Genomic DNA, 24390 nt, shown 5'->3' on the forward strand with positions numbered 1-24390 from the left:
TAAGTAATATAGCTAATAGTATATGATCCAGTCTTAAAATTAGCCTCTATAAATATCTTAAAATATACTTTTAATTACACATAGAAAGATGTTGAATGATTTCATTTAGATAATTTATTAAATGTAATAAAAATATTACAATATAACATGAAATAAATACAGTGCCTTTAATATAGTCATAAGTAGAAATCAACAACAATCGTTGTTATATTTAAAAAAGCCGAAAGAGGAATAAATAGAACAATATTTTAATTTTCAGCATCTTCAACATTAAAATTATTATTCTCAATCTTTTGTTTAATGGAACTCAATATAATTTCCATCGTCGCGAATCTTCTTTCCAATTTCTCCAATTTATTGAACATTTTTTCATTATTTGATTCCTGACCTTTCCTCAATAGAACATCTTTAACCTGTTTCATGATATACGGATCCATTTTGAAGGCAGGGAACACCTCGCTGGGGTCTTTATCGGATTCTACATTGTGATAAAATAAAATATTGTACGGTTCCACGCTCAATTTACCAGTACTCAAGTAAGTTGGAAAGAGAAGAACTTTCCGAACGAGGAACGCTAAGGGATTGTATTCAAAGCCATGCAAGCGACCACAACAAATTGAACATTGTGTCTTGCGTGCAAAAGGTGCTCGAACAATCAGATTTTCAATATAAGCAAGAACTTGTATCCTAGAAATTAATCCAACTAATTCTGCCTTCCCGAGGATCTCTGCTGTGTCGCTGACTGCCAAACCGTTCAGTAAATTGAACAAAACTATCGCGATGAAAAAGATGAAGAAGGTGAAGATAAAATGGCTGAGAATCGGATGCGACACGAAGACAATGTCATTGGAGTTGAATTCTCCAGTGAACATGATGATGGTTTTGAACAGAGAGTGTCCAGGATCTGGAAAGAAGTTCTTGTTATCATCCTTAAAGACGGTAAAGAAAGCAAACGCGAAACCTAGGATAAGAAATACATAAAGTAACAAAAAACGTACGAAGTTGAAAGACACCTTTTTGAACATCTCGATACTTGTGGACATTCGAGGATGCTTGCCAAGTAGGATCACCATTTCCAAAGCAGATAGTAATATTACAATAGCTGCAACTTGCATAGTTACACCGCTTAAAATAATGAATCCTAATATTATCAACGCTATTTCGATCCAATTTTCCAAACTAGATACATAATGGCACGGTGCTGAGAACAATTGGAGGATCTCCCTAAATGCAAACAATGCTGTTACGATACCAGTGAATATATACAGAATGTAGATGGGAGTTGATCCTTTTATCTCCTCGTTTATCTGTACGCTCGAGTTCGCAGATATTTGCGAGCCTCCTGTGATATAAGTGACCTGCAGAATGTATGTATTCAACAGAAGATAAAACAAAATGTAAAATGCCAAGTTTAGGTGCAGGATGTGTCTTATTCGATGCCATTTTAAATATAGGAAAGAAGATAACAGAGGATGATTCAATAGATGTTTTAAACTACTGTTGCTAGCGATGTATTGAAAAACATCCATTTCTCGTCTGCCCTGACTAATTATATTTTTCTGTTGATTCATCGTGTAAGGGGTGTCGTGAGGTACTAAACATTTGTAGTCAAATTCGATTGTATATTCGTTTGTTCGTTTTTTCCTAGCTTGTATGCAGTTATCGAAATATTGGGATAGAGTGGACACGGAAATATCTTCAACTGGTGGAACGCCAAAATGGTTCATGTGACCGATGTAGCTTCCTTTTTCAAGTAGCAATGTCACTGCCTCTCGACAGTCAGCCCTGGCTGCATAATGAAGTGGAGTATTTCCTTTGCCTATGTATTTTTAAATAGATGCTTGATTAAATAGATCTAAGTATAGAAATACATGTGCGATATATATATGCAACACTTACTATCTGTGCACCGAACATCCACGTCTTCTCTTTCCAGGATCAGATTTAAACATTCCAGTCGATCATTCATGTTTCCCGACCCTTCTTTATTCGGCATACCAAGCTCTATGCAAGCGTTCAACAGTAAGTCACTCGTAACATCAACATCAGTCTCCAATATCTCACGAAGGATATGTGGCAAGCCATGTTCAACCGCTAAATTCGCAGCTTTCTCCAGTCTACATCCAGTCCCTCTTGTTTTTTTCAATAATGTAATAACCGCATTCTTGAAGTTCCTTTCCACGGCCATTTCAATCAGATCCTTCGCTACGTTATTCACCGCCTCGTTTTCCACAATCTCCAAGCATTTTAAAAAATTCATCTCATCATTAGCGTTTAAATAATACTTCAAGTCATAAACATTCACGCCTTGTTTTTCGACCGAGGGTAACTGAATATTTGGCAGCTTCTTCTCCAACACTTCTCTAGCCGTTTGATTGTTATAGTCCGTGTAAGTATCCAAATTGAGGACATGTGTGGTTTTTTCCAGAATCAGATTCACCATGCCCTTTTGACCCTTCATTGCTGCCATATGCAAAGCGGTTAAACCTTTACTATTGGGAATATTGGGACTGGCGCCTTTTTCCAGAAGCAACGACGCGCAATTCAGGTCATTTTTTTTCACCGCCATATGCAGAGCCGTTTGCTGTCCAGCCTCCAGGTTTGGATTTATTGTACGTTCGTCCAATAATATACTGAGGACATCCGCATATCCATTTTCGGTAGCGAAGTGAATCGGTCCACGGTTGTGGGCTTCGTTTACCCTGTTTACCTTCGCACCTTTTTCCAATAGAAACTTCACGAACTCCGGGAGACCATTCTTGCAGGCAATGTCCAAGCAAGTTTCGTTCGATCGATTCGGATAAGCATAGTTTACGTCGATGATAGCTGGTTGTTTTTTTAAATTCTGCTCAACAAGATACTTGAAGTGTTTGATGTTCTTGGTTCGTAGGTAGTCTAGGAGTAGCTTGTATATGGTTTGAGATTTTGTAGAATTCGTAGTGTAATCATGTAGAAGGTGCATTTGCAAGTTTTCGTCCTCAGGATCCATATTTAGGTCTATAAATAAATCATTAAACATTAACATTAAAAGGTCTAAAATATCTCATTAATAAGTATACAAAAATTGAGTTTCTTCATTAATCCTAAACTTGAATATCTTTAAACGCCCAAAGCATACATCTGATTATAATGTACGAAGCAGAACGAAACTAAAGAAATAAACCAAAATGGAACATGAAGTAAACACGATTACCCTACAAATTATTTTATAAATCGAAATGTTCAGGTACAGAGTGCTATAAATTTTTTCTTGATAATGGTTAATAAGTAAAGATATCGTAGCCCCTTTTATTTGTTAAAATATAATTTTAATATGAGTTTTGATATATTTCGCTTTTGATACGTAAATGCCGATAAATCTCATATTATACATATGGAATGAAACAGAATATTGCACGACAAGTATGTCAAATATTCTACGTATTAGGAACATAAATTATTACAATACAGTTCCAGCAATGATGTCATTTAACGTGTGCTTTACCGGAGCTAATAAAGATATCACATTACATTAATTCCTTTGCACGTATCTACTTTAGAAGTTTACTACTTGTTACTCGCGATAAGTTAAAGGAACAATTCTTAAATTGTATTAAATTTATAATATTAAATTTAGAATGAATTTGAGTATGTCAAAAGAGATTATTCGTTTCCTAAAACGCAGGCAGAATATTTATCATGCATGGAAGCAGAAGTACTGTCCGGATGCGTTTCCTGTCATTAGCATTAATTGAAGTTCAGACAAACTAGGAACATTGACATAGGCGTTGTTGAATTGACCACTGCACTATCATTGTACTGAAATCTATGTTACAAGATTTGTTATCAACGATGGAATATCAAATACTATTGTAGAACAGTGAATAAAGATAATTATCGCTATTGTAACATGTGAAAATAATGATTAAATCATAGGACATTGACTGAACACTTAATTTATTTATGTTTTATTAATTACTTTGCTACTATCGGGGCAGTGAAAACTCAAGTAAATCATGAAATAAAAGGTAAATAAGATAAATAATGTAATGTTATTCTTATCGAAGCAATCGATAATATCATACGATACAGATCCATAAAGGTGTAAAATAAAAAGTTATTCAATCGATTGTCTATATGTGTATTTATTGAAATTACACACTGCTGGTCGAAGGATTGGAATGATAATATTTTATGCTATAAAATTTCTTTTGAATTGCATCGTTCATTAACGCGAAATTTGGAAAAAAGTGAAGTAATCTTATATATCTAGACGGTAGTGAAAATATTTCAATCCTTAATTAATTAAATTAAAATTATTTTAAAATTATTAATTGAAATCATACAAGATTTATAAATTGTAATTACTTGTTTTACATTAAATTCATTGGTTAATTTAGAATCATTGGATTCCCTAAATTAAGATACAGCTAATTAATTCATAATCACACTTTTGTATTAAGCCTTCCTATATACTATTTAATACAATCTCAAATATGAACGCTATGTATTAAAATCTCTATGATCAACACAATAAATGGCGTACCTTGCAGCTTGTTGAGGCCCACTTGTTACAGGCAGAGTATATACAAGTATATTTGAATGATCTATTGTACCAATAGATCACTAGATGATAAATGTAATGATTTAACACTTTCTATGAACGGGGATAATAAACTATACACCTATAACGATGATGCAAAGGAAACGTGAATCCCTTGACGATCTTGGTCTATCATACAGAAGACTAACTTGTTAGAGCCGCTTTTGCTGACCAGTTCTGTGTATCGTGATGTCAGCGTGGCTGGGGAGAGGGAAATTATCAAGTGTCAAGCAGTATCCATAGCGATTCTAGGGAATGTGTGCTTCTCGTTCAGTACTAATTGACGTATTAATTGTTAAACGTTAAGTCCTGAATAAATATTGAAATGTTTTTGGGAATTTAATATGATTTTAGATACTATGATATGGAATTTAGAAAACGGCAATTACGTAAAACAGTCTAATTGATATAGTTAATCTAGAAAAATGATCAAGGTGTATAAAAAATAATGACTGTGATAAGATAATATAAAACTATTTAGAGAACGATATAATATCCACCTTCAACATTAATAAGAAAATAGAAATATTTGCAACGTACAATTAAGAGTATTATCATATTAACATATTATACTACTAGTTTATTATATACTAACTATATTATATATTAGTCACAAGTGGGAGAATAAAAATGGGGGATTGAGATAATAATTTTTTATCTAAAGGAGGCTAATTCTAATTATTGGAAAGTAAACATATACTTATATAAATCTTATTTTTATAAGATATTATATTTTATAAGTTATTAATATATTTAATCACGATTATGTTTGTTTGTATAGACGCGATGTTCCAAAGCACAATTGCAAATAACACTACATGTTTATCGATTCCTAATCCGTATCTATCCATGTCTATCTACTCCTATATCGTATCAATTTTTTACCTGTGTATTTGACGACTAAGAGCGGAAGTATGTTTTACATTCACTTGTGTATATCGTCACTTAAAACGATAACGTGAGCCCCTAATTTTAGCTGACTTTTGTCCTGAGCACACAGGATACAAGGCCAAAAGAGTCGAGGATGAAAACCAAGAACGTTAGGGTGCGTGGGTTGCGAAATACAGTATATATACATTCCCAATAAAGGAGCCAAGGAGATATCTTTTTATGTAAATAGATGACATAGGTTGCTTTCTAAAATGCAGCTTTTATATCAATATCTTGTTACTTTCCAAGAAGGAATCAAGTTATATATCTTAATTTCTTTTGTACTTATGTTATTTCCTATAATACATTAAATAATGTAATATTTTTACAATATGATAAATTTGCAATACTAATATTTAAAACTATAAATTTACTTTTACCTTACCTCCAGATAATTTTTGTTAATTTTAGTCATATTCGTGTTTCTTATTCCTTATTGCAGTCAAAATTAACTTTCGCATTAAAAATTCGCATTAATTTTTTGCATTAAAAATTATTGCAATTATTTATTTACTGAATTTCGTGGATATATAAGAAGGTAATCAGACTCAAAAGAAAATCTAAGGTCCGTAACATAGCAATATGGTTCCTTTTTAATGTATAGTATTTTTCTTCGTGTTATTTAAATAAACAAGAAAAATTCAAGGAGTGTCCAGTGACAAGGTTCGATTCCGAAAACAAGGTTGGACCAAATTGGTTACCCGTTAAGGATAACCGCGGCGCAAGGGCGCATGCGCGAAATGATTCAAACGCAATAGAGATTTAAGGATCGTGTAGTAGGGATAAACAAGCACATGCTGCGATAGCGCTACGTTTAATTTAATCTTCAGTCGCTCAGGAACTCACGTCGGGTGCAGGTATCGCAATAACTAATCTAGTGCTACTGTGTTTCTGTAATAAATATCTCTAACGCATTCGTGATTTGACCAGCCAGCTTGTTATTGTTCACGGCTTTCTTTGAGAACCTAATACAGTACTTCATCAAGCTATACATTTCGCGAAATCAAGGTAAGTAACAGATTTAACACTTCGCTTTGTGACAGCCAATCATGACAGCCATTTATCATACAGATTGTAATTACAATTTAATAAAAACATTAGTTTTAATCTTTTGGATTATGGGTTATTAAGTACAAACTAGACTATTAAGTACAAAAGTGTGTATTTTTCAATGTTGAATCATTTTGTATAGTGTTATGGCAGTGCATACCAAATCTTTACCGAAATTTGTATTAAAAAAATCTTAAGAGAATAATCGAGATTTGATAAACATACTGTTAACTAATTAGATGACGAATCGGTATTTCTGGATAGATTTCTAGAAAAGTCAACCATCTTGCGTACATAAAGTTAAATACACGAAGACGTATTTCGATATTAATGAAACTGTTTATGATGAAAATCTTATTATCAACGAATTTTATTTTAAAAGTTGTTTAGTGTTATATATAAAAACGAAATATAATTCAGAATATTTAATTATTTAATTACGTAGAGAATGATAAGTAATGTTAAACAATTAGTAACTGAGTGGTCGATGATATAATAATTAAAATTTGGTAATTTCTAAGGCAAAAATTAATTAGAAAAATTAATCTATTGGTAAAAATTTATCAATGCTGGAGATGTAGCTTTTTCTTATGTAAATTATAAAAGGAGATATTTTTCTTAATTAATTAAGTTGTCATACATATGTTTAAAGGACTCACTCGGGTTATTGCACTTCGATGCGATGTGTCCGTACTCCTGGTATTTGAAGCATCTGGTCACCCTTGCTTTTAGTTAGTCATTCCGCACTTAGCTGATTTTTGTTTCCGCATAGAAAGCATTCTCGCAACCGCTCCTGCGCTGCTTCGTCGCAACTTGTCCTCTTGGATCTTTCTTCAACTCGTTTGCTTTTCGTTTTCGCACTTTCTTTCATAGCTTCGCACATGGTAAGCTTCTCTTTTAACTCTCGAATGTTCTTGGCGCCATACAGTATCACTTTGTTGATCTCTTCGTCACGAATTCCGACGATGATGTATCTTATTATGGCCGAACTTTCCATACTCACTTGCTTCGCTATGTCTAACATCTTATAGACATACTCCTGGTATGTCCCGGTTTCTTTCTTAGTTCGATGCAACAACTCTTTATGCACCTTTTACACGTCTACTTTTTGTTCAAATTCCGTACTCAGCATTTTCTGCATTGTTTGCTAACTTTTACAACACCTTTCGTAGTCGACGAACAATTTTGCCGAATCACGTAAAAGCTTCTTCGATTATATTACGCGCTGCACATCAGTCCAATCGTAGAGATCGCACATCTTCTCAAACTCCGACAACCAGCTTTGCACATTGACGTTGTCGTCACCGCTGAACATGTTCATGGACTCTTCCACATCCCTAAATGTTAAAACATACGCGCTTCTGCTGTCGACTCTCACGCGTGTTTCGAATAGATCGCGCTCTTCTTCATCTTCTTCTTCTTCGTCTTCGCTGAATCTCCAAAGCGATGAAAACTCTTAGGCGGTCTTACAATTCTTTCTTCTTATCAATTGTCTTTAATTTTCATCTTTTGAGTTTCTCTTTCTATTCTGCAACTTTCATTGTTTCAATTCGCGTTAGCTTATCGTTAACAATGCACCTTTCTTCGACATCAACGATGGTGTTATCCGCGTTCGATCCTTCAGTCATCGTGAATAATGATTCGACTTGATTTCAATCTGGTTTTCACAATCATTACACGAATAGTTCTGTTAAATGTTTCGTTTTCTGTTTTGTTCAATCTCTGCTCGGGCCTCCAATTATAGAGAGTAGAATAATCTTACACTTTCTCTCTGGTGTTTGATCTCTCTCTCTCTCTCTTTCCCTCTCTCTAAGTTATTATTATAAAACAGGAAACAATGGTTAATTAATGAACTTAATGCAGTGATATGCTATAACTAATACAACTTAAATGGATGATTCACAATTCAATTCACAATTTACAATTAACAACTCGTCTTACAACACTTCTCGACTCTGCACTGTCAACACTGTTCTCTTCGATTCTTATTACAACTTTCATCTCTTCGACTCTCGTTACAACTCACTGTACAACTCTCCTTGCAACTGATTAAAGGCTGTCTCTAACGTTTTAATATACACACAGATGTGGATGACCCATGATCAAGTACACTTTTCTCAATTACCCCGTGTCGTAAAGGACCACGGGTATATGGCCCATCCGTCAGCACTTATATTGCTTTTTACCTGGGGTACATGGGGTTTTTCTCCAGAGTTTTCCCCCGATACTACAATTTCATTCGTCAATTCATTCTTAAACAATAAAATTTTAATCTATTACAAACCAACTTTGAAAATTGCATAACTTTGTCGAACACAATATTATCCTTAATTTTTGTTATCAATTTAATTTTAATAGGTAATTGGCAGAAAATACAGAATAGAAAGATTTACCGGTGTGTCGTCAAAGATATTTCGAGTTCAATTATATTAATACTGTAGGACTGTATGAGACATCTTTACTGATGAGCTACTCTGACAATGAGTAATCCAAGCTGTAAACAAATATTATGTCACCGTGGCGTAATACTGAATTCGCCGCCGGTGACATTATAGAAGAACATAAATGGTGATTTATCTCGTAGTACTATTATTGCGTTGATAAAATCGGTGAATCATGTGATCGACGAGATCGAATTGTACAAATACATAATTCATGATAAGCTACAAAAGGTAAATTGTCGCGGTATTTCATATGTAAACGATCGTTGATCGACAAGACAAATAAGAAGGTGATTTCTGGCCTAAAAATAAGTACTTTCCTCTTGTCCGATTGTCTAAGATAATAGCGAAAAGAATGATCTTAAATTTTAATCTCGATAAGAGAACAAGTACATTTCTAAATATCGATTGTAACTTTGAATTCTGTAGTTACCTTAATATTGATATAGGCTGATTAATTGAAAATATTCATTTATTTCTAAGTATTTTTTGGTGCTGTCGAATCTATTCTTTTTTAGCCTAGTCAAAATTATTTGTATATATCTATGGATTATCGAAATCAGTTTATATTACGCAATAAAACTTTACTGTGAAAGCTTATAATTCGACTACGGATTTTTATGCATTTATAAAAAGTTTAAAGATAAAAAATGTATAAAATGCATATAATACCTATTTAGGTTACAAAAATATGAATTTGCGTAAACATCTACGGTCTAACTATAATCGCTTAATACCACAATCGTATAATTATTAGTATCAGACAAGTCAAGGCTTTAAGACAAATAATCATCAATTATACCCATACTGTGAGTCCTTCGAATTGATTAAAGGTGTGAACAACAGAATCTTCAAAGAAACGTTTGAAAAACCTAATTCCAATATACAATACAGTCTCTGGTCAAAAAATTAGGACCACTCACAATTTTCAACAACCTTCGTATTTTTAGTAAAATCTTGAAGGTTTGAACATAATTTTATTACAGATTGTATTAATTATTAATGTACCTCACACATACACATATTAATAATTTGTGTATATTATGTATAACATCTTATTATTTTTTATTATGGCGAGTTTACATATTGTTTACATGAAGATGATATTCCTATGCGTGACGAGCGGTTGAGGACCGAATACATGTTATGTTAGGGTATCAAAACAAGTTATTCACAAAATCAAAACAAGATAAGTTATTGAGCGAATGCACCATTTGGATCTGTGTTCGATCTGTGTGAAGTGTGATACTATTAAAACGGATCAGTCGTACGTATATCATCGAAGAATTAAGACAGGCAATTAAGTGAGAGAAATTAAAAGAAAGAATTGAGGCTAAGTTATAAAAAATTAATATGGAAAAACACAAATTATTAATATTTATGTATGTAATATGTAATATGTGTGTGCTTTAGTAACTAATAAAAATTATTATTAAATTACATTCAAGCCTTTAAATTTTACTAAAAACACTAAAGATGTTGAAAATTGTACTTGGCCCTAATTTTTTGGTCGGGGACTCTAAAAGGTTATCCAAGACAGTGTAGACAAAAATAGTATCATTTGGTTCCTCATCAACTTTGTTCAATCTATTCACTACTTTCTCTGTGTATTTAAGCGAGACATTTCGAAATGGTTGAGTCCTTTTATGATCCGAACAATGGTTAACGATATACTGAAACGCGTACATGCCCATATGTAAATCCTTTGATTTGCATGCGTGTGTGGATAAAAAGATTCGTGGTGTTTCATCGTCCGAATACGGAGATGAAAGTTAGTTGATGATAGAGTTGAGCGTAGCCGGGGAGGAAACTGTGTGACTAAAGAGAAGTAATACTAAGAGCATTAAAGTTTTTTCTTAATTCGGTAGATAAAATCTATTTGAATTTTAACCTATTTTTCTACATTCCACTTTCTGTAGTATGCCATATATAGTCAGGTCATAAGCCCACTATGTACGATTGATCAATAGTCTCTCGTGTTTGCCATATTGGGCAAATCCGATTAAATGATCGATTCTCGATAATCATCTTGTATAATTTTCAAGACGTAACTCGGTCATGTGACTTTCAACCTTTTTTCCTTCGTCGCATGAATAACGATTTATTCTCAATCTAGCTCGATTCTCGTGAATGTATTATCAATACTTAACTGATACTTATTATCATATTACATACATATTTAAGAAAAAAGTGCTTTAATTCTAATTGAATAGTGGTGATATCACAAAGTCGGAGATTTAACATTATGTAACATGTGTTTTACTATATACACGTTATATATTTATCGATGATTTGTGAAATTTAATAATGCTAATATAAATATATAGATAGATTTTCTAATGTCCATTTTCTTTATGATTTTACAAAAAATATGTCTGTCTGTATTAGTGTTATTAAATTTTGTAATTTTATTCTAAATTTATTATGCGATGTAACACTCCCATTAACCATAAATATAAATCATAATCTCAATGATCTTATATATATTTTAACAACTATATCCCAAAATCTATTTTACATTCTAGATACGACATATATGCAGTAATAAATCACGTAAGTTTCCATAATCCGGATTAACTGGAAGATCGTACCACTTACAATTATTAGAATATCGTTAGTACATGTGTATGGAGTAACAAAATACTATAAGTAGGTCATGAGTCATTCATTTGACCTGCATTTGTTTGACTTGTTTGAACGCTATACAATTTGTGATATTCATGCTTTATTCAGTTCAATGTCGAATGGTGGGCGATTCTGGATACCTACCATGGACATATTCTTATATGGTTGTTCATGAGTCGTTTCTTTCGTGGCCCGACTTTCGAGGTCGTGTTGATTGCACGATTCCAAAGGAGGCTCCTCGATTATCTCATGGAGAAAAGGCATAACTTTTCGATGTATATTATGTATATATTAATTGCCCTTTCTAAACGAGATACCAATTATTTGTTTATTTCATATTGTGCAAAGTCAGCGATTTTGATTACATAAGTACCCGAAATGTTGTCGTAAAATATTCTATTCTTTAAATGACGTATATGATAGAAGAAATGATACGTAGTTTCTTAAGGAAAGATCTTAAGAAAATCGTAAAAAACTGCGATTTCCAACCGTAGCTCATAGCAACGTTAACTGATTTCTTAAATTGTATTGCTTAAATTTTCATTATAGACCCAGATAAAAAAGTTGTAAAAAGCGACCTTTATTCTTCGCGTTCCGACCAGTTGCAATTTTTTCAAAAATTTGTCTATACATTACCTAGTGAATTAATCCTTCTGATTTCTCAAGAAAGATCAAGTCGTTTAGTTCAATTTTATAAAAGTTATTCAATTTTAAAGAGTACGAATATTCATATGACTGAGGGTATGTATACGATAAAGTTTCATACTTTGTATTCCAATCTTGTTTCATCAAGCAAAAAAAGCATAATATATTATAAAAAAATTTCGCACAAAATTGAGACAAAAATTTTTCAAACTTGAAAAATCGTTTAGCAATACGATGGAATTAAAGATGATTTAAAGAACGCAGTAAACTTAAGAACAGTACAATGAAAAACGATCTGGAGGGCGCACGTGGAGAATTAGCTAATCTCTAAGAACCATCCTAATTCTAGACGTGCATTCTTAGAATCTTCCTTCACTCGCAAGCCATATTTTAAGATAAACGTTAGTCACAATTTGATTCACAGCTATCACATATCAGAATTATAATATTTTTCTGTACTATTAGTTTCAGTATAAATAACAATATAGTTACATTATCCATTCTTTAAATTTATTTAATTCTCCAAAATCACTTATATAAGTTTTAGCAGTTAATTCGAGTGATTGTTTCTTATATTTAGAGAAAAATAAAAAGTATATCATCGAAAACAAACATCGAAAATGGGTGGCATGACACAAAGACCGTGGACACCAACAAAGAGGCGAGGTCCTATCGCTGCAGAGTATAGTAGCCCGGGTCCTGCTTGTGTAACACTACCGCCATTAATCGGTAATCTTAATTTTTATATTTAAATCTCTCTTTTGTATCAAAATTTATTGAAAAAATTTTAAATATGAATCAAATCTGTAGGAAAAACAGTTCCCGACTCGAAACGAGGCAGAGCGCCCGCTTTCTCGTTTGGGAGTAGGTATGTAAGTTTAGTTACAAATTCCGCGGCTTAGTTCCCGAGAAAAAATTGGTTTTTTTAAATTTAAATGAATAATTTTATTAAATTGGTATAATGATTGTGTATTCATTTTTAGACACGCGACGAAGAATGACAGTCCTGGACCGGGTCCTGGTCAATACAACGTTTCCGGGCTTAGTGCCAAAGGTAGATCATCTGATCTACTTATCAATTTTTTACAACTTAACCATTTATTCCGAACTTACCATTATATATCTTCCACTTATTCAAGTGTAAATTCATCAATACTTTCGCCGTTATTTAATTTATTAATATAACATATGTATATGTATGTACAATGTACATGATAGCTTTATCGTCTACAAAGGATTAACATGCTATCTATCGTGAACAGAAATTAAAGCTACAAAAATAAACATAAATACTGCTGTGTAAGCACGAAATGAATTTTATAGACAGCGGTATTCCGAGTTCTATGAAGTATCGATCAAACTTCAGAACAGTAATATCCTGCAAGAATGCGACTTTTAATGTGCGTTATTCACGAAATTCCGTTGCTTTTCTACCAATAATTGCTTCTTCTTGAGACTCTTAATATTGTACATTTTATAATAACTTCTATTTAATTGTATGAGAATTGGATGATAAAATCGATTAAAAACATAATCAATACTTTTAAAAAACAAACTTATTTTCAAGTTAATTTAATTTTTTACTACTTTCAAATTGAAGCAATCTTTTAAATTTATTATTTTCTAATTAAATCCCGTTCATATTATGTTGATGATAGAACTTGTTAAATTCTGTATTCATTTTTGCAGGAAAAGATGCTGCACAAGCATCATCGTTGCATGGTCGCACGAAATCCACGAAACAGGAAGTGACACCAGCTCCTGGCGATTATAATCCGGAAAAAGCCGGAAAGATTATTCTGGATAGCTCACCGAAATATTCATTCGGCATCAAAACGCAAACCGAGAAGATTAGTTGTACACCTGGTGAGTATTATAGATATACGTTAATATTTACATATACGTATATATGTAAATAATATTTTACATATACGTATCCAAAATCCTTTGTTATCCTCCATAAATCATTATTTATAATCTTGTTTATGTAATATTTTTGAATATCTTCATTAAAACATATTTATGATAAATGTCGACTTAATCACAGCACCAAATGATTACTGCACCGAAAAGGTGAATCTCGACAAAACCCCCGAATATAGTTTTGGGTTGAAACCTGTACTGGACAAATCAAGCGATATACCTGGTAATTAATTAAATCAAAACAATAAATCTTGCATCTGTACGACTCTATATCTCTACAGATATTAATTAAATAATAACTAATACAGTTATCTATTTTTCATATCTTGAGAAAGATGAGACTTACTTTACATTATCTCATAGATGTAACAAATAGATGTACAGGACATTGTAAAATATGCATGTCAGTCGAGCAGGAAACAATAAGGGATGATGAAAAGAATATCTTTTTTGTTTAATAAGCATATGTCTAGTCGCGTTTCATTTCTTAGTAATTAAATCTAAAAGATTGGAATTTTAAACACCTGTCAACGAATAACCCACTATACATCAATCTGTACTATCGACATTGTTATCTGAAAAGATGCTCGTCAAAAGCTTTAATTAATTGACAGTAATGATTTTCATTTCTAGAGAGCGAGATTAGATATAAGTGCGTATAGATTAAATTAAGTAAAACAGATTCCTCTCATCATTTCCTATTATTTCTTGCTTGATTAACCAACATTGTTTAAACTGTCTGTACATCTCTTTCCCTACAGTTTAATAAAATTAAATTGGTTTTAAGGTAATTAAATTGATTTAAATGTGTATTTCCTAAATATACTTACTAATAATTCTGCAACTTAGAATACTACAATAATTTAAACGGTATTAGAATAAAAAGAAGTTTACAATAAATTAACAAAAAGTACGTTTGTCATGAGAGGAAAATGATTCCTTAGGAAGAATCGATGTCATGCTGAATAATCTCCATTGGTTGTAGCGATTCGATCGCCTAGAAGTATTCTGAAGAATTCTGCGAAAGTACAGATATAAACTCGAAGAATAAACATTGTTCGATGTTTAGGTATTATATTTCTTGAATCTTTCCTTTAAGTGACGACAATATTCTATCCAGCTTCTTATCTTACTTTTGCGATTGTAGCTTGGTGATCTTGGATTAATACACACTGCATCTCTGCTATTCGAACTTTTCCATCTTCTAAATTATTGTTGTATTTTTTGCAAGTATGTAGAATGACGCAAATCAAAATGATTGGCTTACAACGTATTTAATAATTGAATTGCATGTGTAGTAACTTGCACTTATGATATTTATTTGATATTGTATTACAAAATTAAAAGAAAAAATCTTTAAACATAAATTATGTAGTAACTGCATTCTTTTGTAGATATTAATAAGTATCCTTTAAATTTTATTTTTATGAAATAAATTTTTCTTCTTTCACTGTAATCGTTTTGTGATATATTATTTTTTATTACTTTCGTTATTATTTATTTCGCTAAAAAGAAAAATTCATAATTGAATTAAAATATGTTGGTTTTATTTATGATGAAATTAATAATTATTTGTATATTATGATATCAGCTCCTGGTACTTACTGTCCGGAAAAGGTAAGATTGAACAATGCACCGCAGTTCAGTTTTGGACTCAGGCCTTCCCTCGAAAAACCGAGCGACACCCCAGGTAATTAAGGCAAACTTAAAACGCTTGTTTAAAATTTTGTTGACCGAATTTAATTAAATCTGTAGAAGCATTCCTTTTCAAACATATTTTTTACCAATTGTTGTTAAATAACATATTGGAACCTAATGAATTTTATTGCAAATTCATGACTTGTTGTACATTTGTTCGGTCGACAAAGTAATAATCACGAATTTATTATCACAGCCGTATAACTTTGTTTGTGATAATATGTAATGTACATTATTTATGAATTGTAGTATCACCAGCACATGTCAATTTATTTTTATAGCACCTGGCACGTATAGCCCTGAAAAAGCCAATTTGGATAAGGGTCCTCAATACAGCCTCACTGGGAAAGGACGAGTAGAAAAACCTGACAACACCCCTGGTATGCGAATTTTTATATACTATTGAAGTGTAATATTTTGATAACAAAATATTAATTTTGATTTTAAATGATTTATAATTAATGTTTAAAAAAGTTTCATTAATGACTGCATACAATGAAAGGTATTTATCTATAATTAAATTTAAAAAAATGATTCTTAGCGCCAGGTACATATTGTCCAGAAAAAGTAAAATTGGATACAACACCGCAATTTACTTTTGGTCTAAGGACACCTCTCGAAAAAATAAGCGACACTCCAGGTAATTGCATGAAGAATATAATTGTAGATTTTTATTGCAATTGTTACATCACATGCATCTTTTTTACAGCCCCTGGTACTTACAATCCTGAAAAAGTCAATTTGGATAAGAGTCCCCAGTATAGTTTAAGCGGAAGACTTTTTTATGATAAAGTAGACAATAATCCAGGTCTGTAGATACAAGCTTGGAATTTGAAAAATATATTTCGTATATTAATCTGACCTTTGAACGAAAATTAATTTTAATAAATTAAACATTGTGTTGGAAGAAACAAGTAGTAACTTTTGTAAAAAAATTAGTTTTATATGTAGATTTTTAAGTTTTTTACATAAATAAAGAAAATCAATTTTTAGCACCAGGAACTTATGCACCTGAAAAAGTAAATCTTGATAAAGCACCACAGTACAGTTTTGGAATAAGAACACCTCTTGATAAACCAAACACTAATCCAGGTATAGTTATTATAGCCACTCTACTACCATTTTTGTCATTAATTTTTTTTCTTGTTAGTTTACAAGAGGATTACTTTACTGCTTCTGTGTATTATTCTCCTACAGCACCTGGAGATTATTGTCCGGAAAAGGTGAACTTGAGTAAAGGTCCAGAATATAGCTTAAGTGGTAAAGGATCTTCTGAGAAACCAATTGATAACCCTGGTCAGTACAATTAGTTCTTTCTTCATTTTGTATTTACTTAGTTTGCTATTTTGTTACTTTATTATATAATAACTTTTAATTAGCATTTAATTCTTAGTGCATATTTAATATTTTCTTCTATCATAGCACCAGGTACGTATAGTCCTGAAAAAGTAAATTTAAGCAAAGGTCCACGATATAGTTTGTATGGAAAAGGAATTTCAGAAAAACCAAACAATAATCCAGGTGAATTCTTTTGTCTTTTTTTTAGATTTTCTTGACAGTTTGATTTATTATTTAATATATTATTCTTTTAGATTAATGTCCTCTTGTATTTAATTTTTTCAATAGCACCAGGCACTTATAGTCCTGAGAAAGTAAATTTGGACAAAGGTCCTCAATTCAGTTTATCTGGTAAAGGTTTACCAGAGAAGCCTAATGATAATCCAGGTGATTAAAGTAAAAAATTCAATCTTCCCATTTCCTTTACATAACAAGATATTAGCAATGAATTAATCCTACAACAATTGTAGTAAAGAGACTTAGATATTCTACTTATTATCACAGCACCTGGAACATACAGCCCTGAGAAAGTAAATTTAGATAAAGGGCCCCAATATAGCTTATCAGGAAAAGGTACACTGGAAAAATCTAATGACAACCCAGGTGAATTTTATTTAGTGCAAATTGCAGCAGCTTCTTATTTTGGAAAAGTTGGTTTAGATTTTAACATTCTGCAGAAACAATTACTAATGATTTGATTGCTTTGGTAGGCCCTGCTGATTACTATCCAGAGAAAGTACTAAATTTGGAACATAAACCTTATTTCAGTTTTGGTAATAGAAAGCCCTTGGAAAAGCCTAGGGATACACCAGGTAACGGTGTTGACTAACAAATTATTACTAAACTACAGCAAGGCCAGATTCTAAAACAATTCCTAATTAAAAACATTTCATGCTTCTGATATATGGTGCAATTTTTAATTCAAAGCATGTTAAAGCTTCAGCTTTTATATTTTTTGCTTAACTTCTTTTTTGCTTACAGCTTTATAACTGCTGTATAACTTTATTTTAATATTTTGTTTTTAAAATTACAAAATATTTATGAATTTCACCTAGAATTAAAAGATGAATTTCATATACCATTTTAAATTTTGCAAATTGTAAAAAAAATCTTATTGATGATATTTACATTTACAAAATTACTGAAATTGTTTTCTCAATCACATATATGTTATAACACTGTGCTATAATTTATAATAGCTACATAAGCGAGTATCATTTTACTAGATGTTTTTTACGATTGCATTAGTATTCCTTTCTTCCATTTTGTAGCTCCTGGTACTTATTCTCCAGAAAAAGTCAATTTAGATAAATCGCCACGTTATTCGTTTGGTTTAAAAACATCTTACGAAAAAACTAGTGATATACCTGGTAAGTAATATTCGTAAAAGTAAATAATAAAATTTATAGAACGTTTATGATAATGCATAATAGTCACTTATTTTGATACATTAAAAATTTAGCTCCAGGAAGTTATCATCCTGAAAAGGTAAATTTGAATAAATCACCTCATTATAGTTTTGGAGTTAAGCCTGAAGTACATGAAACGGATTCTATACCAGGTACGGTAGTCTTTTAAAATTTATTATATTTTGTTCATTTTGTGTATTTGTTCAATAGATTTAATATTTGGTTTAAAGGTCCAGGTGAATACAGTCCAGAAAAAGCTATGCTTTTATTGGAAAAAGCATTGCGATTTACTTTTGGTCTTAGAACAAGTATAAATAGACCAGATGATATTCCAGGTAAATTTACAGGATTTGTTTTTTTGTTTCTGCTAGTTTATCTTTTCTTTGCGCAGTTATACAAATGTCTATTATTCAAAATGCTATATCTTTTTTGTATATAAAATGATTATTACTTTCTGAGGAAAATATATGTTTTTATAATCTAATATCAGTGAAGTCACTGCTATTTTTATTCTGTTTCAGCTCCGAACGTTTATAATATTCCTTCTGCTCTCGGCGGAACAAAGGAAGGAAACAAAAAAGCAGCACCGGCTTACTCTATCTCTGGTAGACAGAAAGTTTCTACAGATGATCGTGTTTTAGTTCCTGGACCTGGAACATATGAAGCTGTTAAACCAGATGCAGTCAGAGTGAAAAGTCCTGCTTATAGCATAAGTGCCCGCTATCAGCTGCCTGATGATCATTCCCAGATTCCAGGACCTGGAGCTCATTGCCCAGAAAAAGTACTTCTAATTTCTTCCTACTGTATTCAAAAACTAAAAAACTCAAAAGTTTCAGAGCTTGTTCAATAGACATCACTTAATAAATTGTACAATTATTTTTAAGGGTATACAATCAGAAATCGCATCTATCTGACGTTTGAGTTGGATGGATCCCAATAGTATATATATCTCAACATAATAATATCAGTATTCGTGAAAGTTCAGAATAAACTATGTTGAAACTAATTATTTATGTTTATATCTAAAGAATATCAGTATTCTGACGAAAAATACTTTTGAGATCCTAACTCGATTTCAGAAAAAGTGCACGACTGGACCAGATATTAGTTTTCTTATGATTATTAACTTTTTATGGAACACTCGTATAGCAGTAAAAACTGCCTTTTACAGGTAATTCTAGACATTCCTCCAGCACATTCATTTGGTATTAGACACTCACCATATATATGCAACCTGAAGGACGTCGTTTATTAACATAAGAACCTTACGCGACTTGGCTTTCATCGTCGTTCTACCTTGAAAGAACAGACTACATACAATTGATGCAACAATAACAATATTTTATTGTAAAACAGTAACTTCTCATGCGTACAACTGATTTCTGAATGCTTTGCTAAAATGACTACAAAATATTGTTTAATGTGTAATTAAAATATTGGTGTTACTAACTGTTCAAATATAAGAAGAAAAATATATTTCTAAATAAAAAAAAAACACGTTTAACAATTTTATGTATATTACAAATTGTGATAATGACGATATTAATTAAATGACATCTTTCACATAATACTGATATCAAATGAAATAGTAACCTAGCCTTTCTATTTTTTCATGTATACTATATTTATTTCAAAAATTTGACGAAATAAATATTCTACACATTAAACCTACTTTATATGTACAACTCAGCCTTAAAAAACGATCAAGGATATTTTGTAATAAATGGTATAATGCATGAATTAAAAATAACAATTTATTTGTACATATTTTGAAACTGTTATCTAAATATTTTATAACGAGTAACATTTTTTGTCAAAATAGACATATATCCTATTTGTACCTAACTATAAAAAATAACTGACCTTTTTGTTGTTAATTTAAAGACAAAAATTATATAGTTGTCTTTAACTTTGTATTATTAAAGGCATATTGCCTTGAATACAATAAAGGTAAAAATTAATCTTTGTTTTATATGTATCAAAATATAAGTACGTTCGTAAAAAATATTTTTATATAAAATGCGTATATAATTGTATATCTTACAATATGAATAGATAGATGAATAAAATTATGGCTAGAACGATATTCACAGCCGTCGCGCATTATACACGAAAAGTGTTGTAATATTTAAGGCATGTAAAGTACATGCTCATATAATTAATACAAGTGGGTAAATGATCACATTTTTCTCTGATTGTTTTGTGAAATCAATACCGCCAGTTTCCCTAATAAAAGTGACCAATTGTTGAGTAATATTGACATAGGCACAGGAATATATTCCTATGTCCATGAGCATTAAGCAATTATTTGGATAGTATGTTCTGTGCTTTACTGACAATATTCGACATACTTGCAATTACAATAAACACATTCTCCCGCTATCCACGTCGATAATAGTTCTAAATTTTTATTCAACATTACCATATCAGCATCTGCTTCATAGTTTAAGACTCCTTTAGTCTTTTCAATACCTAGGGTTCTTGCCGGATGGAGAGTCGCGGCTTCTAAAGATTCTACTATTGAACAGCCTATAAAAAATAAATAATATTGTATAGTAATTAGATATAAATAGTATACTTAAATATTCTTCCATAAGAATATTGAGATAGTAATTTTTATCAATATACAGGGCTGTTTGCAAGATATTATAGTAAAGAACAAAAGCTAATAAAAAATATTAATATTTCTTAAAAAAACCAAAATTGAATAAAAAATCTATATATCATACATGTCATATTGTTTAAATTACCTGTTACTTCTTTGAAATGACGAACGCATTTCGACATTTCTGCTGTACTTCCACACAGTATATCTGTCTCAGCAATATATGCACGTCCCGAGCGCATTTCGATTTTAAGCTGTCCTAATTGATGTATGCCTTCTTCTAATCCTAGCGCTGACAGTGCATCAGTAACTAAAACAAGACCTAAAACGCAAAATTAAATAATAATTTTAAAAACTTTTTAATTAGTAATTAAGACAGGTAAGAATTGTCTTATAAAAAAAGATACACATATATACCTTCAGGGTGGGTTCTATGAGCTATACGCAATGCTGCTGGATGAGTATGAATTCCATCTGCAATTATGCCATAATGGATAATTTTTCCAGGATGAACTTGATCAGATGTTAAGAGACCAACTAATCCTGGATCTCTATGATGAAACTATAAATACAAATTTATCATTTACACTTGTCTGATAATTTATACTTTTTATAAAATAGAAAATTATTTTGTATAATTACTGGTAACATTGCATTAAAAAGATGGGTAATAAAGGATGCTCCATTCTTTACAGCCTCTTCTCCTTCTTTCAAATTTGCTACAGAATGTCCTAAAATATTTAGACTTAGAAGAGATATTAAATTATTAAAATTGGGATAGTTATATCTTACCAAGAGAAACTGTAATATTTCTTTTACACAATTCTGTTATCACAGATTGAGCATTAGGAAGTTCAGGTGCCAATGTTATAAGACAAACATTTTCTAAACTTCCATACATATCACTTAATGACTTGAAACCCTAAAATCCACATATATGAAAAGATAATTAAAAATATTAGATTTATATATGTGTTTGAAGTATGAAAAGTTACATGAATAGAAATAATATTTATTTATACATTCACATATGAATATTTACTGATGTATTAAAATTTGTTTGATGTTCATATATACATTAAATGTATGCATTAAAAATATTTTGGAGACTTGCTTTTTCAAATTGTTTTATATGATTCTCTGGATGAGCTCCCTTTTTACTTGGACTAATGAAAGGTCCTTCTAAATGAACTCCTAATACAGTTGCACCATGTTTTCCACCTTTTGTTCTCTTAATGTTTGGTAATATCTTATGATATGTTTCACTAGGTGATGTAACCAAAGTTGGACAAAATGATGTTACACCAAATTCAAGCAATTTTTTGGCTACTTTATTAATTCCTTCTTGTACATCATTAACATTATGTGTAAAATCTATTCCAAAACCACCTAGTAAGTAAAATAATAGTTACAAAGTATAATTGTACGTACAATTAGATTTGTAATATTTTTGTAAAAAGTTAATATTTATCGTAAAAGTATTGTACAAATATCCTATTGCATAAATATTTTGAAATAAGGAATATTTTATATTAATACCTTATTATCTAATAATGTATACCAAAATTTTGTATACTAATATATGTAATATAAAAGAATAATATTTACAACAAATTATACTAAATTATAATGAAATTATTATTGTTATTATACTTGCATTATATACCATTGATTTGAAGATCAATGTATCCAGGAGAAATTAACGCGCCGTTGCAATCGATTCTTATATGTGGTTTGACTTTTTCGTCGTAAAAAATTTTTTCTGGGTCAACGACTTTCCCATCGCGAACCCATAAATCTTCGTTTAAGATTTTCCCCTCGCGTAAAATACAACAATTGTAAAACTGTTTTAAAATTTGTTGATCTTTTCGAGACATATTCACTTAGCAAAAATCCTTTCGCGTCAAAATACACGAGATTATCTTTATTCAGGTAATAAAAAAGAAAAAAAGAGAAAAATGCTTATCAGTGCACTTTAGTTATCGCATTATTGGTCACGAGCACAATTATTATACTGTAAAATTTATAAAGATATACAGATAGAGTGCGTGAGTGAGCTGAGAAAGCGATATAGAAATAGAAAGAGAACGCTACGTAGAGGCTTCTTGTGTGCTCGTTTAATCCCGTATGCGCACTCGTATAGTCAATATGTCGGTGTAATACCGATCAATGAGTGGCGTTAGTATGCATGTCTATTAGATAAACGTCACTATGCAGCGTTCTTTTTCTATTCCCATATCGCATCCAGTTACACGTAATGTATGACTCGCATAATCTATCTTTATATCTCTATGGTAAAGCTGTAAAGGTCTACAAAGTAGAGTAATGACCAGTAACATTAATTATCATAATTCTTCAAAGATGTCACTAAATGTAACTACAATGTATTTTTTTGTACTTCGAAAAAGGCAAAAATAGTTATGATTTTTAAATTAGCTTACACTTTGTTACATAAGTATGGAAATCGCACAACATTTTTGATTTACTTATACATTTATATAATACATGGATTATAGTAAAATATATTCGTATTATCGCGATATATATTTTATTGCATACGAAAGATATACATATATTTAATGTTAACAGCTATATATGTTATTATTTTTACTAAGCTACGGATGCTTCTCAATTTTAATATTGTACTAGAAAAAAAGGTGTTAGTACCATTTCTGTAAATTTAAGTAAATTCTACTAGAAAAAATAAATTTGGTGTACTTTATTGATGTACATTATTATACAATTCCAAAAACTATAATAATTTTTTGTCTTTTTTTAATTTTGTTTCTCATGTAAAACATGGTAAATCCAATGAAAGTGTGAAATAATCTTCAATTATTTACTACTTACCTGACCAACACCGTTAGAACTTATTTAATTTATATTTAAGTACAATGCACAGAAGTATCACACGAAATTTCATAAAACCTATTATAAAGGTAACACAGCAAGCTTGATCGGTTTCGAAGTCTATTATAATTCAAAATTATAACAAATTGGATTGAAAACAATTTAATATAAAACCGTATAAAAAGGACATGATTTTTTGTAACTTAAGCAAATTCTAAGAACTTACAGGAAAAGAACAATGTTAAAAAAATGCAACAAGGAAAAAAGAAAAGAAACAGGAGAGGAAAATGGCAC

At 31.0% G+C, this 24390-nt stretch overlaps 3 protein-coding genes across 5 annotated transcripts; 1 reads left to right on the top strand and 2 right to left on the bottom strand.

Moving 5' to 3' along the window:
• Positions 1–91: 91 nt before the first annotated feature.
• LOC122568440 (transient receptor potential cation channel protein painless) lies at positions 92–10234 on the bottom strand. Of its 2 annotated transcripts, none has more exons than XM_043728144.1 (3): positions 7222–10234; positions 1900–2997; positions 92–1819 (listed from the first exon to the last, which is right to left on the bottom strand). In XM_043728144.1, the coding sequence occupies exons 2-3, from the start codon at positions 2987–2989 to the stop codon at positions 249–251; spliced, it is 2661 nt and encodes an 886-aa protein (XP_043584079.1). In that variant the 5' UTR covers positions 2990–2997; positions 7222–10234; the 3' UTR covers positions 92–248. The 2 variants fall into 2 exon arrangements, with proteins under 2 accessions (XP_043584079.1, XP_043584078.1); XM_043728143.1 differs by lacking the exon at positions 7222–10234 and adding an exon at positions 4526–4742.
• LOC122568443 (mucin-1-like) lies at positions 6329–20404 on the top strand. 2 transcript variants are annotated; one of them, XM_043728160.1, is made up of 21 exons: positions 6329–6520; positions 12854–13002; positions 13084–13141; positions 13257–13327; positions 13963–14139; positions 14321–14419; positions 15788–15886; positions 16176–16274; positions 16436–16534; positions 16604–16702; positions 16888–16986; positions 17092–17190; positions 17317–17415; positions 17521–17619; positions 17737–17835; positions 17943–18044; positions 18504–18602; positions 18695–18793; positions 18872–18976; positions 19163–19422; positions 19813–20404. In XM_043728160.1, exons 2-21 carry the CDS (start codon positions 12894–12896, stop codon positions 19894–19896), a joined length of 2154 nt encoding a protein of 717 aa, XP_043584095.1. In that variant the 5' UTR covers positions 6329–6520; positions 12854–12893; the 3' UTR covers positions 19897–20404. The 2 variants fall into 2 exon arrangements, with proteins under 2 accessions (XP_043584095.1, XP_043584094.1); XM_043728159.1 differs by lacking the exon at positions 17943–18044.
• LOC122568446 (N-acetylglucosamine-6-phosphate deacetylase) lies at positions 20378–24283 on the bottom strand. The gene is made up of 7 exons (XM_043728163.1): positions 22913–24283; positions 22361–22635; positions 22039–22168; positions 21889–21977; positions 21664–21808; positions 21392–21568; positions 20378–21170 (listed from the first exon to the last, which is right to left on the bottom strand). The coding sequence occupies exons 1-7, from the start codon at positions 23121–23123 to the stop codon at positions 20971–20973; spliced, it is 1227 nt and encodes a 408-aa protein (XP_043584098.1). The 5' UTR covers positions 23124–24283; the 3' UTR covers positions 20378–20970.
• Between the last annotated feature and the right edge of the window lie 107 nt (positions 24284–24390).

The sequence above is a fragment of the Bombus pyrosoma genome, linkage group LG6 (genome assembly GCF_014825855.1).
Source record: "Bombus pyrosoma isolate SC7728 linkage group LG6, ASM1482585v1, whole genome shotgun sequence".
Taxonomy (NCBI): domain Eukaryota; kingdom Metazoa; phylum Arthropoda; class Insecta; order Hymenoptera; family Apidae; genus Bombus; species Bombus pyrosoma.

Coding starts and splice junctions, on each gene's coding strand:
- LOC122568440 (XM_043728144.1), bottom strand. CDS start 2,989: ATGGATCCTGAGGACGAAAACTTGCAAATGCACCTTCTACATGATTAC. Junction 1,820..1,899: donor GGATGTTCGGTGCACAGATA/GTAAGTGTTGCA, acceptor AAAAATACATAG/GCAAAGGAAATACTCCACTT.
- LOC122568443 (XM_043728160.1), top strand. CDS start 12,894: ATGGGTGGCATGACACAAAGACCGTGGACACCAACAAAGAGGCGAGGT. Junction 15,887..16,175: donor AAAACCGAGCGACACCCCAG/GTAATTAAGGCA, acceptor TTATTTTTATAG/CACCTGGCACGTATAGCCCT. Junction 18,794..18,871: donor TGAAACGGATTCTATACCAG/GTACGGTAGTCT, acceptor TTTGGTTTAAAG/GTCCAGGTGAATACAGTCCA.
- LOC122568446 (XM_043728163.1), bottom strand. CDS start 23,123: ATGTCTCGAAAAGATCAACAAATTTTAAAACAGTTTTACAATTGTTGT. Junction 22,636..22,912: donor CATTGATCTTCAAATCAATG/GTATATAATGCA, acceptor TTTACTTACTAG/GTGGTTTTGGAATAGATTTT. Junction 21,809..21,888: donor TTTTTAATGCAATGTTACCA/GTAATTATACAA, acceptor TTGTATTTATAG/TTTCATCATAGAGATCCAGG.